General features: G+C 50.5%; 1 protein-coding gene and 1 long non-coding RNA gene across 3 annotated transcripts in view; one reads left to right on the top strand and one right to left on the bottom strand.

The window, feature by feature from the left end:
* LOC144299173 (uncharacterized) overlaps positions 1–1,581 on the bottom strand; it is a 14,843-nt gene extending 13,262 nt beyond the window's left edge. The window contains exon 1 of one of the 2 annotated variants that reach the window (XR_013365939.1): positions 1,313–1,581. This is a non-coding gene — a long non-coding RNA (uncharacterized LOC144299173). The remainder of the gene's footprint in view (positions 1–1,312) is intronic. The other variant, XR_013365940.1, reaches the window with a different exon arrangement.
* On the top strand, positions 315–15,542 carry ANKRD34C (ankyrin repeat domain 34C). The gene is made up of 3 exons (XM_077874549.1): positions 315–894; positions 9,985–10,239; positions 10,560–15,542. The coding sequence occupies exon 3, from the start codon at positions 10,602–10,604 to the stop codon at positions 12,204–12,206; it is 1,605 nt and encodes a 534-aa protein (XP_077730675.1). The 5' UTR covers positions 315–894; positions 9,985–10,239; positions 10,560–10,601; the 3' UTR covers positions 12,207–15,542.

The raw sequence follows: 15,542 nt of genomic DNA, 5'->3' as shown, positions 1-15,542 counted from the left end.
GGGTCTGTACAGTAGGACAGTGGTTTGTACATGCAGGGCCCCGGGTGGGGGGCGGCTGGAAGGTCTCCTGCCCTGCCCTCCTCCACCCTTCCTCTCCCTTCCACGCTGTGGACGAACATTCTGGATTGGGGGAGTTTGGCGGAGGAGGAAACCCGAGCAAGGCAGGGCCACGTGGACAGCAGAGGAGACGCAAGTTCGAATCCTGAGTTGGGTCCGCACGTGTGGCGTAGACTGGGGGGGCGGGGGGGGGGGGCGCCGGCCCTGCTCCTGCCCCGGGGCGCCGCGCCCACCCTTGGCCCCCCACCCTCACCGCCAGCTCAGGCTGGGTTGTGTGGCCAGGCTGACCCTGCTCTGGGGTGCGGGTGCGGGTGCGGGCGGGGCGCGGACGCCTCTCCCCGCCCCCGCTGCCCCCGCGGTGCTCGCTCCTCCCAGGCACACACCCCACGCAGCCTGCCAGCCAGTGCCGCGGCTGGAGACCTGGAGCCGCCAGTCAGCCCTCGGCCCGGCCCGGGACCGAGCAGAGCGCGGAGCGCGGGGCGCAGGAGACCTGCAAGACTGAACTGCGCGCAGCTCTCCTCTTCCACGCCTCCTTGTTTCCCTTAAAAAAAAAGAGAGAGAGAACTCTCTTGTTCTCACTCGAACTTGGCGGAGCCAGGGAGGGATCAGAAAGGCACTGACGCAGAGGTTTTATTTGACCAAGTTCTGGGCAAGTCACAGGACCCACGAGGCCGGAGTCATCCCAGCTCCCGGCGCTTTCAGCCTGGCAGTGCCCTTGGGGAACCAGCTTGAAGCCGAGGGCGGGAATGCCAGGTGACCCTGGACTTTGCTTTTGGAGTAATGACCCTACCGGTGGTCTGCGCTCAGGTGGCCTGGTTCGGTGAGCGTCTCCGCCAGGTAAGAGCACCCCAGGGGTCTCCCCCCCGCTGCAGCCGGTGGGAGGGATCTTGAGCTCCCGAGAAGTAAGTCCACGATGTTTAGCCCAGGCAGGAGTGGGAGGCTGGGAGAGGCTGCTTTTATCACAGGAAATTGTGGGTGAAGGGTGTGGAAGATAGATTTACATTTTTTCTCATTTTTGCACTGACGCGTGGGGGTGAGATGCGTAGGGGCCTGGGTTTTTGTAGGAAATGGTTGCGGAGTGGTGCTGGGTGATAGGCGTCTGAATTCCTGCAAGGACTGAAGGGGGAGCAAAGCCTACATTTTTGCAGAAACCTGTGAGGATCGGGTTATGAGAGGTTATGATCCGGAACACGTTTGAGAAATCGTAAAGAGTTTGAATGTGAGCGTTTCAAAGCAGTGATGGAGAAGCACTTACCGCGCTGCTTGCACCTGACGCCACGCTTGGCCTTCGCGGAGATGCCCGCGGACAGCGGCGGCCCCGGAGCGCTCACCGCCGGCGTCCAGCACCTCGGACAGCGCCAGCATCGCGCTGAGCCCCGGGCTCCCCGCGCCCCGCGCCCTGCGCCCCGCTCCCCGCCGCCGGGACCCGCTGCGCATCGCCGCCCGAAGGCCCCGGAGAAGGGACTCCTCCTGAATCGCTAACGCTAACGTGGAGCTCAGCTTCTGATCCGCCTCTGACTGCTTCCCGTGGCTGCGGAAGGAAGAGGCGGAGTATAAAACATCCCCACGCTTCCGCGAATGCTACTCCGGAACGGTGTGGCCTCCTGCATTTTGAAAGGCGTACCCAAACTCCTCCAAAATCTAGTATTTTTTGAGCGCTCCTCTGCGCCAGGGCCCTGTGCTAAGCGCTCTCCATGCGTTCTGCTCTTGTTACGCACAGCCCGCGGCGAGCTTGGGTGCTATTATCTTCCATCGATCGATCGATGGAAAACCGCAGCAAGAGAGGCTCAGTAGCCCTTCCCATTCTATACAACCGGCTAGTGCTGTCCCGCACCTGTAAACCCCACCAGGGGCTGCGGTCCTGGGGAGGTGTGCCTGAGTGGGTGAAATTCCCTCCTGAAAGCTCCGGGCTTGGGTTCAGAGGAGCAGAGTTTGAACCAAAGCTGTACCACTTACGAACGTGTGCTCTTGGGCAAAATCACCCAACCTGTCTGAACTTCAGGCTCAGTGCCTGTAAAATTAGGATAATAATGCTTCCTTTGCAAGAGTGCTGAGGAAGATGATCGAAGAGATCATGGATGTGGGAAAACTCTGCAAACTGCAGACTGTGGTTGGGAAGTGGAGGCCAGAAAGGGAGGAGCAGGTGATTGGAAGAGGAAGAGGGTGGGTGATGAATGGCAGTGGCACTGGGGTGGGTGCTGGGCACCCCAGTGGGAGGGTTCAGAGGGAGGATCCTGGATGAGTTTAATTCAACATAATAATTCCTTATTTACAGGACTTTGTAGGGAGTGTTCACATATTGCCTACATTTGACCCTCATAACAATCTTATAAGGCAAAACTGAAGTTCTTTGGCAAAATGATGCTTGCCAGCAGCTCCACAGCTACCTAGTAGCTGGGGGCTGAGATTAGAATCCAGGTCACCTGCCTCTCTACTCTGGAATCTTTCTGCCACAGTTGTCCATCCTTGGGAGCTCAGACTGTGGAACAATTACAGAACTAGGGTCCATTTAGAGAAACACATAAATATCAGGACAAACCATGTGAAAGAAAAGTGATTTTTAAACCACTGTTTGACCTACAGAAACAGCAAATTCATATAGATTAACCGAATGCATGCTCATTGAGTCCATTTTATTTTGTTCCACAAAGACTTGTTTTAAAGATTTTATTTATTTATTTGAGAGAGACAGAGAGAGAGAGAGAGAGCAAGTGACCACAAGCAGGGGGAACAGCAGACAGAGGCAGAAGGAGAAACAAACTCCCCGCCGAGCAGGGAACCCAATGTGGGGCTCCATCCCAGGACCCTGGGACCATGACCCCAGCCGAAGGCAGATGCTTAACTGACTGAGCTACCCAAATGCCCCTCTACAAAGACTTTAAAGCAATTTATAAAGATCCACAAGGTGTTAGGTTGACACATATCAGAAGTAGTTGAGATTCATTAAGATTTAATTGTGTGCAAACTTATGTGTGCAAACATAAGAACAGCCATATGCTTATCTCCCTGAGACTACCACTGCATTGAACTCGTCCTTCAGCAACAACAGAAGAGGAAGAAGAGGGGGGGAAGGATAAAGGGGAGAAGGAGGAGGGGGAGGGAGAGGAAGAGGAGGAAAGGAGGAGGAGGAAGTTGAGAAAGTAGGCAAGCAACAAGATTAAGGCCATAACCAGAAGTAAGATGAATACAAAGCATGTGCATTAGAAAGTCCTAGAGACTTGCTCTGGGGCACTGAGTACAGTCCTGTGTATTTCCAGTCCCTTTCTTGGGAACATGAGGCACTATGTAGACGTTTGCAGGACTCAGTTGGCCTTCCTCCTTTTGCATCATTTTTCCACTGGGGTCAAACACAAATGAATGCAATGCCTCAAGCCTCTGATTTATCTTGGTGCCAAACAGGGAGTTTAACTGGAAATCTGATGCCCCATGACTCAAGGAAGAAGAGATTAAGCAGATGGTATTTTATTTGCACTGAAGTAATTTTTTTTAAAGATTTTATTTATTTATTCATGAGAGACACAGAGAGAGCGAGAGGCAGAGACACAGGCAGAGGGAGAAGCAGGCTCCATGCAGGGAGCCTGATGTGGGACTCAGTCTCGGGTCTCCAGAATCATGCCCTGGGCCGAAGGCAGGCGCTAAACCTCTGAGCCACCCAGGGATCCCCGCACTGAAGTAATTGTTGATTACCTAGTTTATAATGGCTCACAGAAGCAAACCATACTTTAAAGTTTATGAAAAGGGCTTTTGCATCTATTAGCTCACTGGATCCTCCTAACAAACCTCTAGACAGAAGAATCTAGGAAGTGATGGGAAAAATGAAGCATCATGACTTGTATTCCAAGTATTTTACTTAAAAAAAAAAAACTATTTTATTTATTTATTTGAGAGAGGGGGTGGGTGGAGAGAGCACAAGCAGGGGGAGCTGCAGACTCCCCGCAGAGCAGGGAGCCCGATGTAGGACTCTATCCCAAGACCTTGGAATCATGACCTGAGCCAAAGGCAGACACTTCACAGACGGAGCCCCCCAGGCACCCCCAAGTATTTGACTTTATATCTAGTGTCATAAAACCACATCTCTGCAGAGGTAAATGGCCTGAATGTGTGAATCAGGCCAGTGGTAAGACTACAGAGAATGGCAGGGCCTTTGCCAAACTGAACAATGAATGATGCATCTTAAAACCTTCAAATTAAAAACATTAAAACATGGTGCCAGTCAAGCAAGATGTCCCTGGGGGCCACACTTGGCCCCCAGCCCTTTATTGTACAGCCTTGATCTACGCTGCTCAGGCTAAAGATGTGCAGAGGCGCAAGAGCTTGCATTCAGCAAGATAAAAGACTCTGTCTTTAAATTCCCTATTTCTAAACGGGGAACAATTGAATAAGATGGCTCCTCGCAGCTTCAAAAGTCTTAGACTTTCACAATTTTGTGGACAGTAAAATAATGCAAGGGCTTCTGGACAAAACAGGCAACTGCTTCCACCCACCCACTTCATCAGGGAAAGCATTGATTTGTTTTTTTTTTTTTGGTGTTGGTGATGTTTTAGTTTTCAGTGTTTCTCTTACAGTCCCTGGGCTTCTGGGAGGTGTGTTCGGTCCATTGTGCTGTGGTTGAGGGAGGGAGGAAACTACCCTGAGCGGAGGGGTGGCGGGGGTGCAGGGAGCAGGGAAGGAACCCAGAAAGTTTTGCTCACTTTTTTAAGATTGTACTTATTTATTCATGGGAGACACACAAGAGAGGCAGAGACACAGGCAGAGGGAGAAGCAGGCTCCCTGTGGGGAGCCCTATGCAGGACTTGATCTTAGGACCCCAGGATCATGCCCTGAGCCAAAGGCAGACGCTCAACCACTGAGCCACCCAGGCGCCCCAAATTTTGCTTACTTCTCACTTAACTCTGTTTCTGAAACATGTGAAAAAAACCCACTTTGGGGTTGCTAATTTTAAAACATGATGCCTAGCAGTTGAAACGCTTGGGGTTTCAAAATTCTGGGCACATGTCAGCTCTGTCCAGTCAGAATTGCTTCCTTCCGCCGGTGATCTGAGGAACCATGAAGGCATCTGATCTTTCCTGTGTCCGGTGCTCCTCACATTCCTTCTCTACTGTGCACAATGGGAGATAAATTCCCAAATCAACATACATTAGATCTTGGTTGACCCACCATCCAGCGGCTCACTATTCAAATCTACCTTTAGAATTCCTCTCCCGCGCGATGCTTCCTTGACCTCCTTGAACTGGTGCCTCTGACCCTCTTCATCCCTCAGAGGCTCCTAGTGACCTCCAGCCTCCGGCCAGACTCTTCCAAATCTGACTTCTACACATTCCTTTGTCCTTAATGTTGAGCATGCATACTGACACCCAGTATATATTTGATGGTGAATGGATGAATGGATGGATGGATGGATGAGCAAGTAATGCCAGGGTGTCAGTCATGGTTTGCTTTATTATAAGTGATAGAAATTAATTCAAGTTTCCTAAATAAAAACATGCCAGTTTATCAGCTCTTTATGGGGATATCAAACCCTGGGGAGTAGGAGTGAGGAGAATGAAAAGTAGAGTGAAGAGGGAGAAGGAGCCAATAGAAGGGGGACATGGAGCCAGCCGCGCCCGACAACAAGCTCACTGAGAGCTCAGTCTTGTGGAAATCAGATCCTCTACCACATCCCGCCCAAATCCTTGAAACCCACCGCCCACAGGCTCTGGGGGGAAGAAAGGGAGAGGAGACTGCCTGACATCTCCTTCCTACCCTGCCCCCTACTAGTCAATGTCTGCTCTAGAAAAGGTTAACTTGCCCCCACTTCTGTGCCCAGTGGCCTCACTGGGGAAACCATGGCTCCTGATCAGTTGAAACCAGGGGCTCGGGCCACCTGCCCCCTGTAGCACTGATCTGAGGCCATGACGATGGGAAAGCCAGGTGAGTGGCCACCGCTCTGAGATGGATAGGTCAACGTGACCTTGTCGGTCTGGGGGAGGCAGAAAAGTGAATGGCAGGACTCCAGTCAGCTGGCCTCGGATCAGTGCTGCAAGGGTCAGCTCAGGGTCCAACTCTGTCCTCACTCAAAGCTCTTGCATTTTTGTCATTCAGGAATGCCAGTTGCAAGGCTCACAGTGGAAAAATGGTTGTGGACAAAGAGAAAAATCCTCCCTGCACACAGAGGGTGTTGTGCCCATGGATGGGCTGGGAAACAACCCAATGCTTTGTCTGCATTCTGTTATCTCCTTAGGAGCTAGGATTTGGGACGAGGCCCTAGCTCAGGACAGCAGGTGACCCCTCATTCCAAGTGAAGGAAGAGCTAGATATCCCGTCCTGTTCCCTCTCGCCCTTCCTCCTTCCTTCCCTACCCTGGACTTTGGAGTACTCTGGAAGGTTGGGATTGCCCCGAGCATGTGCCACAGAGGGATCACTCGACAGTCCATCCTCATGTCCTCCCCACCCTCCGTTTCCTGTCTCTTCCTCCTTCCCTTTGACTCTTCCTTTATTCTTCTTTCAACTGTGGCACAACTGATGAGGGAGAGAAGACCTCATTTCTCCCTTGGGGGCTCGGAGGGGGCAAGGGGGCTCAGTGCTCTGGGGAGGACATTGCCCAGGAGATTAACAAGCCAATGCTCAGCAAAGAAGCTTGCGAAGTATCTAGGAGCCCATGCAGCATCCAGCTTTTCTTGTGTTGTGTTGTGAGTGTGGGCTGTGTGTCTCTGTTGTGTGTGTGGGTAAGAGTCTGCGTGCTGTGTGTGAGTGTGAGAAAGAGAGCGAGAATGCAAAGATGTAGTAAAGCACTCCAGCGTGTGAATATACTACCGTTTCTTCATTTTCTTCTTGGGGGGCTGTTTCTAGGTTTTATTTTTTATGAATAGCGCTGCTGGGAACATTTTCATATATGTGTGGCTATACAGATTTATTGGTAATTTGCTGATATGAACAAACCTTCCCAAAATGAAAGGCTTAAAACAATAACCATTTATTCATGCATATTTCTGCAGTTTGGACTAGGTTCTGGAAACTTCTACTGCCCCCACCTGGGTTCCCTCCCGCAGCTGTAACTAGCTGGGGGCTGGCTGGTGGGTCACAGGGTGGTGGTCAGCCGGGGTGGTCAGCTGGGGCTCCCTGTGTCCTTTCTGCAGGACAGCTGACACATCTGTCTGAGGCAGCTTGGCTCCAGACAGCACACTGGAAGCTGTCAGATCCACAGAGGCCTTGCCTGAAAGTCACTCTGGCTGCATTTTATTGGTCGAAGCAGGTCACACGCCGACTCCTCCTCTTGACGGGAGGAGGGCCAGTATCTCCTTGCACACGGGGTACAGGCAGGGGTGGGGGGACTCTGTGGCCCAGCTTTTCAATCTACCAGAAGTGGAAGTGCAGGCAGGGAATTACCGGGGTTGGAGGGCTGGTCTGTGCCCCGGCTGCGGGCTCCTGTTGCCTTCTACCCTCGTCCATCCCTGGTCTGGTTTTCGGCCCCGCTGAGTTAGACACCAGGTGTGGTCCTATCTCATTGTGCTTTAATTTGATTTTCTTTGACTACTAATGAGGCTGAGCACCTTTTTATGTGCTTACTGGCCATTTGTGCATCCTCTTTTGGAGGAAGTGATTTGTGGGAGTTGTTTCCATAGCCTGGGTGTGAGTCAGTGGTAATCTCATGCCGCCCTCCCGCTTCCATCTCCACCTAGTCTCCTCCTGATTAAAAAGGAAGTAACATTTGAGCTGAGGTTTGCAGGCTGATGAATAATTAAAGGTCAGGGAGGCCTTACATTTAGAAACATGAAGAGGGCTACAAGGGACAAAGTCGGGCATGTGAGAAGCAGCCAGATTTGAGGTCCACAGTGTGTGTGTTGGGGGGGCAGGAGCCGCAGTGGGTGGTGCCAGGGAGGCTGGGCCACAGACAGGGGGCAGGAGACAGAGCAGAGGCGACCTGCTCCTGGCTGCTTCCGCTCCTTCGCCTACGTGTGGAAACCCTGCTTCAGGTGTCCAGAGTGCAGGGAGGGCACCCCTGACACGGAAGACCTCAGGAAAGTGATCTGTTTGTGTGGGACCAGAGAGGAATGGTGATGGTGGAAACAGAAGAGAGGCCATGCCTCATGGGCACACACACCCACGCTCATAATACCCTCCATATCCACACGTGCGCACACACCCACATGAACACACTCCCACACCCACATGTGCACACACATCCACATGTGAGCACACATGCACACATGAGCACACACACCCATACCTACATGTGTGCACACTCATGTGCACACACCCTCAGAATCCACACATGAGCACATATCCACATGTGTGCATACCCCCACATCCATTTACACTCACACACGCGTGCACCCCCACATGATACCCACATCCACATGTGCACACACACTCCCACACACATGCACCCCACGTGTGCACATACATGTACACACTCACATGTGCACACACATCCACACCCCCCACATGCATGCACATCCACATGCACACCCCTCACATCCATGTGTGTGCATACCCACATGAACGCACACTGCATATCCACACACACCCCACATTTGTGCACACACACACACGGGAGCACATGCACAACCACTCACATATGTGCACACCCAAATGCGTGTACACACCCATGTAATCCACATGAGAGCACACATGCATGTATACACATGCACACACCCACATGTGTGCAGACACCCACACTCACATGTGCACATACCCCACATGCACACGCACACACACATGTGTACACACACACGCATGTGCACACACTCACATACGCACATATGTGTGCACACTCATACTGCACACACATCCACAGGTCAGCAGGAACCTTTAGAAGGAGGAAGCAGAGAGATAGGAAGACATAGACTTGCACACATAATTAACAGCATGTGGTCCCTGGGTGGAAACATTTCCAGAAAAGATCTCCTGGGAACACAAACAGAACTGCAACAAGATCCCGCTGAGATGTAGCTCTTAGAACAATGCTTCCTTAGACCTTTAGACATAGTCGCTTCTGAAGACAGTGGCTTCAAGGAGGCAAGTGTGTGTGTGTGTGTGTGTGTGTGGCATGTGTGTGTGTGTTCACACGCAAGCATAAGGAGAGCTCTTCTTCACATAATTATTATTTTTTAAATGTTTTATTTATTTATTCATGAGAGACGAGGAGAGTAAGAGAGGCAGAGACACAGGCAGAGGGAGAAGCGGGCTCCATGCAGGGAGCCTGACAGACTCGATCCCGGGTCTCCAGGATCACGCCCTGGACCAAAGGCAGGTGTTAAACCACTGAACCACCCAGGGATCTCCATTCTTCACATAATTAAATGTGGTTTGGGCTTTTAAAAAATAGCAAGTATCTATTAATGCATTACAAATGTATAAAGGCTATGTATCCATCTCTCAGCTTCAGCCAGGAAAGGCTCCTGACTTCCAATTTAATAGAGGATCATAAACTGATCAGTAATGCTTGGGGTGGTAAGGTGGGGGGCAGAGCTGTGGCTGTTTGCTCAGCAGGACCCAGGGGGCACAGGGTCCATGGGGAGGGGCTGTGATGGCACAGGTAGGGGCCAGGGAGGGACCCATGGGCTGGCAGGGGTGCCAGTGCCCGGGCCCCCACCTCTACTTATCTGTGGGAGTCCTCTCGAGTAACACCCAGTTTGGAGGCTCCAGGTGCAGGAAGTGGGTGATGGACATGGGGACAGCCAGACCAGAAAACCTAGCTTTGACAGGCTAGGTTGAGGAAGTTCCTGTGCAGGCAGGCGTGCAATCCATTGGTCCTCTGCTCTATACCTGTTTATGGGAAGGATGTGGTGTGGCATCATTCTGGAAGACTGGGAGGAGGATGAGGAGGATTCTGACATCTGCTGGAAGAGCAGAGACTACTACCCAGATAGGGGTAGCTCTGTAATGATTTTTTTTTCTGATTTTGCCTTATAATGATTTTTTTTCCTGATTTCTCCCCTGTTACAGTGGTAATGCACACTTATTTTAGGAAGTACAGCAAAAAGAAGATGAAGGCTGCCCATAATTCCATTACCATTCTGGTGTGTTTCCTGCTGGAAGAACAATGCAGTAGACAATCATTTACGAGGTGACATGATGTGCAAATCGCTGCTAGATGTTGGGGCTGCAGAGCAAACAAGGGAGACACACACCTTTCCTTGTGGGACTTGATGCCAGTGGTGCCTACGGGCACGAAGCAAAGTTTCCTATACGACAACTGAGGTAAGTATGGAGCAGATAGCCCAGTGACGGCAGCTTGTCCTGGTTACTAGGTGTAGCATTGTGTCAGCTGCTTTACTGTGCTTAAGGGTTTTCTGTGTGTGCTCTCATTTGATATCCATGCTGGCTCTATAGCACCTGCCACCCTTCCAGCCCTCACGCAGTACAGATGAAGAAAAGGATGCAGACAAGCCAGGTCACCTGGCCAAGGTAGCATCACTCAGGATCAGCTGGGGTTTGACCGCATCCAGCCCTGTAATAGCCGCACCACTCAGATCACCTCCAGAACACACGACACTCTTTCTCTCTTCTTCCCTCGCTAGGTCTGATCGCCACGGTGGCCCCAAGGCGCTGGCGCCAGTAGGATGGATGACGACACAGAGCTGAGGACTGATGGAAACTCGCTTCTAAAGGCTGTGTGGCTGGGGAGGCTCAGGCTGACCAGGCTCCTCCTGGAGGGGGGCGCTTATATCAACGAAAGCAATGACAAAGGGGAGACGGCTCTCATGGTGGCCTGCATCACCAAACATGTGGACCAGCAGAGCATCAGCAAGTCCAAGATGGTGAAGTACCTGCTGGACCAGAGGGCTGACCCCAATATCCAGGATAAGTCTGGCAAGACAGCTCTTATCCATGCCTGCATCAGGGGGGCTGGCGGAGAAGTGGTCTCCTTGCTCCTGGAGAACGGAGCTGATCCCAGCCTTGAGGACCGCACTGGGGCTTCAGCGCTGGTCTACGCCATAAATGCAGATGACAAAGACGCCCTGAAACACCTGCTCGACGCCTGCAAAGCCAAAGGGAAGGAGGTGATTATTATAACGACAGATAAATCATCATCAGGCACGAAAACCACCAAACAGTATCTCAATGTCCCTCCTTCACCCAAAGTGGAAGACCGACAGCCACCTCCACTGTGCATGTCGCCCTCGGATATTGAACTGAAAGCCCCAGGCCTGGGCTCTCCACCCAGTGAGAGGGAAGATGATTTCTTCAGCCTCCAAACAGGGCATCTGAGTAGTTGCAACACTGCCAAGGCTCTGAATGAGCCTGGGTCACCCACCAGGAAAGCAGGGAACCCCAAGAGGGCCCGCCTGCCCCAACTGAAGAGGCTCCAGTCTGAACCCTGGGGTCTGATCGCGCCGTCCGTGCTGGCTGCCAACACGCGTCAGGATGAGACCTACGGTGCTAGCGCAGATGGTGAGGTCATCAAGAGCATTAGTGATATGTCCTTCCCCAAAAGGGGGCCGCTCTCCAGAACCAACAGTATCGATGGCAAAGACCCCACCCTCTTTCCCACAGTCACAGAGCAGGTTCTCAAGATCCCAGCCTCCCCGGCACCAGCATCCTGGAAGGCAGTCTATGAGAAGGGCCAGGCTTCCCACCCTCGCCTGGCCCGAAGAGGAACTCTCCCCATCGACCAGGAGAAGGCTGGTGTCAGTGCCACAGGGTCCCCCGCTCTCAAAGATTCAGTGTCCCTCAAATGGCTAGAGAATGACCTGCATGACTTAGATTTACAGGCAGCAGCGGAGCAGCTCAGCTCTGTGTCCCTAGAGCCAAGCAAAGGACCCTTGGACAGGAAGAGGCTCAACGGCTCCCACCTGGCCCTCTTCCATGGCTCAAGGGAGTCCCTGGACGCTGCACCCAGCACGTCCCCCAGCTCAGCACGCCGCAGACCACCGCATCTTCTGGAGAGGCGAGGTTCTGGAACTCTGCTGCTGGATCGAATTTCGCACACCAGGCCCGGCTTCCTCCCGCCTTTAAATGTAAATCTGAACCCACCCATCCCAGATATCAGATCTAGCAGCAAACCTCCTTCTCCACTTGCTGGCGGCTTAAAATCCATGGTTCCTGTTGCGCCAAGTTCACCAAAGAGAGTTGACTTGAGAAGTAAAAAGAAGCTCCTCAGGAGGCACTCTATGCAAGTGGAGCAGATGAAGCAGCTATCTGACTTTGAAGAAATCATGACCTAGAAGCTTTCAGAGGGGTTTTGAAAAAAGACTGTAGTTAATGAAAGGCTCTGTAATCTTGGCCAACAGAGCCATGCAGACCCTGTGCATCCCGTTCATCCCTTAGGGCTGGTGGAAGATGTGGAACAAAGTGCTGTTTCCTTTCTGAAATGGTCTCTGGGTTTTTACGGGCTTACTTGAAGAGAGCTTGGAATAATTGGGTTCTAGACAGGAAATCATCACAAAAAAAAAAAAAAAAATTCTCCAAAGGAAGAAAGCCTCCGGGGTTTGGAAGGAGCACAGCAAGCACAATGATCTAGGCTCAGTTCTCCTCTGCCAGACAGACAAGAACTTAGAGCCTACAACAATATTCAAAGTATGCCCTTTGTAATAAATCTATAAAGTGCCTACAAAGAAGATGAGGCTTTCACATTTGTCAGGATGTGCGAAAGCTCCAAACCAACCCTGAAGCCAGGAAATCTGGTAGCTGTGCTCTGTTGGAAGGAGAAGTGAGCTCCCCTGTCAGGGGGCTCTAGCAGGTAGGGCACCATCCAGCACGGCACACTTGAGATCTTTCCAAACCCCAGTTACACACTGTGTTCGCACGCATATCTGGATGTGCTTCCCCAACTATCATAACATGTCCCCCAAATTCTGATGTGCCACACTCGTTGATGCCTCCGAGAGACAGTCCTGCCTCCCTCCCGCCCCGAAGCAAGCTCTGCGTTGAAAGCTTGTGAAAAAACAGTCAGGGTCTGTTCATTAATTTGGAATGTGTTGAATGTGATACAATTTCCAGAATAGACCTGTTTCATGCTTGTTCTTAAGAAAACTTGATGAGAGATCCCCAAAGCCAGAGCGGTAACTAATGATGGGGTATATACAGATGAAAAGCACAAGTGGGTGGTTCTCAGGCCAGAAGCAGTGGGGACTGGACTGAATTATATAGCCTGAAAATGCTAAGGGGTGCAGACTGTCATTTCAGCTACTCTTGTAGAGGTAATTCAAGAAAAATCCAGTTTCTGCTTTGCCTGAATTTTCCACGTGATAGGGGATTTGTAAAAATAACCTCCCTGAATGACCCTCTCCAGCCACGTTGCACTCACCCCAGGAGGGAAGCAGAGACTTGGTACATTTGGAGGATTGTAGCTGTGTTTCAGATGAAGGTGTTCCTGGTTATCTCCCATCTACTTTTCTTTTCCTGCTGCCCAGACACATTTGCTCTAGGGTTAGAAGAATTTGGTGATCCCTGGGCATCTCATCCCAGGAGGAATGAGTAAAGGCTCTGAGATTTGGGTTTGTATCCTTGTTTCATCATTCACCAGCTTTGTGATTTTCCTAAGCCTCCACTTCCTCATCACAAAAGGGGGTTGACAGTGTTTCACCTTGAAAGGGCAAGGGAGAGTGAAGTGCAGTGTGCCCGAGAGAGCCTGCTGCCGTGCCTGGCACGGATAAGTAAGTGGATGGGAGGTAGCTAATTCTGATTCACATCTTCAGACCTCTGAGGCTTCCCCATCTCACATGATGCATGATATCCTACACAAAATGGACTAAAGTCCAGCTGAAAAATTCAAGTGTCTCCTTGAGACTCCCAGTGATTCCATAATACTGAGCTCTCAGTATGTTGGCAAAGTAGAATATATTTGGCCACATCTGCCAGACATTTATCCCAAACAAAAATGCTGATGATGTTTACAAATAAATCAAATATTTATTTTTTAATCATTCCGTTGGGGCAGGCCCATACTCAACCTTGGCACTACTGAAATTTTAGGCTGGATAATCCTTTGTTATGGGAGACTGTCCTGTGCATTGTAGGAGGTTCTGCAGCAGCCCTGGCCTGACACCCACCAGACACGGGTAGCATCTTCCTCCTACATGTGACAACCAAATACGTCTCCAGACATGATCAGACATGTCCTGGGGGCACCATCACCTCGGCTGATCACCACTGCTCTGGGAGGCTGACAGTGCATCTGGCAGAAATATGTGGAGACCAACAAAGCTGCATGGAGGTGTGGGTCTGGCTGGGTCAGCCCTCGCATGGACTTGAAGCCAATTGAATTGTGCTTTTGTAGGATGATTAATCGATTCATAACTTGGGCCCTTAGGATTCTTGGCAAAATACAAATGGGTTGCTAGTGGCCTCTTGTACTTTGCAGGGGGGAAGAAAAGCATGTAAACTAGTGAAAACAGAGCTCAGGAACCTGGTTTAGCGTGGACAATCCATATGCTTCTCGGGACCACTGAGTCACGAAAAGTCCTTACCAAATGGACATGATTACAGGCAAAGAAACAACTCTCCAATGCATTAGAGAGAATCACACAGACAACCATTGTTCTCAGCAGCTCATTAAATACCCATACACACTCATGTGCACACACATGCTACACACATACACTCCAATTGTCGTTAGTGCCAGGGAAAACTAACGTCTGCTAGTAGATCTAGTCGTGGGGATCTCATAGACCTACTAGATCTCTGCTAGTAGATCTACCACTGCACATGTCCATTTCCCCAAACCTTTAGCTAAGACTTGAAAGCCTAATTTATCCTAAATAGTGAGTGAGGCACATTCATAACAATTAGCTTACATGAGACATGAAACGTGATAGCTATTTATCCAGAATAACCTGTCTGTCCCACGAATGCCTACAGCAGGTGCTCTCAGGGCACTCACAGCCTGCCTCCATCAGTTATGACCTGTCCATTGGCCTTTCTCTGGACAGTCTCCAGGAGAGAACCTTCTTTCATCCCTGTTTAATGATGCATTAGCTGGATTAGACTGTTCCAAACCAGTGCGACCAAAACTCTTTATCACGGTTAGTGCGTAAGTAGGTGATTTTGTCCACGTTGACAGACCTCACAAGGATGCTTCTTAAAAGTGTACTTTAGATTCAACTATGTTTTCTAGACCAGAGATTAGCTTTTCTTTTGGAAAACTACTATCACTACAGAAGTTAGCTGCAAACTGTAGTTGTAATTACCCATCCACTTAACTTTCTGGAATATTTATCAAAATATATTATAGAACAGGAGCCTAAAGTTTCAAAGTCTGGAAATTCAGTTTAGTTTCTAGACACTCCAAAGCCAGTTTTTGTTTGTTTGTTCAAACCCATTGTCAATTATTCTAGAATTTCATCAGGTAAACAGTATCTTGCAAAATGCAGGCTGTGTCTGACCTTCCTCCTTTGTGTGTGTTGGTGCTTTGGACATATCGTGTGTTGCTTGAATCGGTTCTCTGTGGCATTATACTCTAGTCTCAAGCTGACAATGTGCTCAAAGATATTTCAAAATGCAAGTAATGGAGCTTTTTAGGTACCTCTAACATGTCAATAAAAGATATATTGCAATCCTTC

Source organism: Canis aureus, chromosome 2 (genome assembly GCF_053574225.1).
Source record: "Canis aureus isolate CA01 chromosome 2, VMU_Caureus_v.1.0, whole genome shotgun sequence".
NCBI classification, from domain to species: domain Eukaryota; kingdom Metazoa; phylum Chordata; class Mammalia; order Carnivora; family Canidae; genus Canis; species Canis aureus.
The sequence above is the reverse complement of the archived record's forward strand: the minus strand, read 5'-3'. Positions and strand labels throughout refer to the sequence as shown.

What these genes read in the sequence shown, in the direction of transcription:
- ANKRD34C (XM_077874549.1), top strand. Translation starts at nt 10,602, where the DNA reads ATGGATGACGACACAGAGCTGAGGACTGATGGAAACTCGCTTCTAAAG.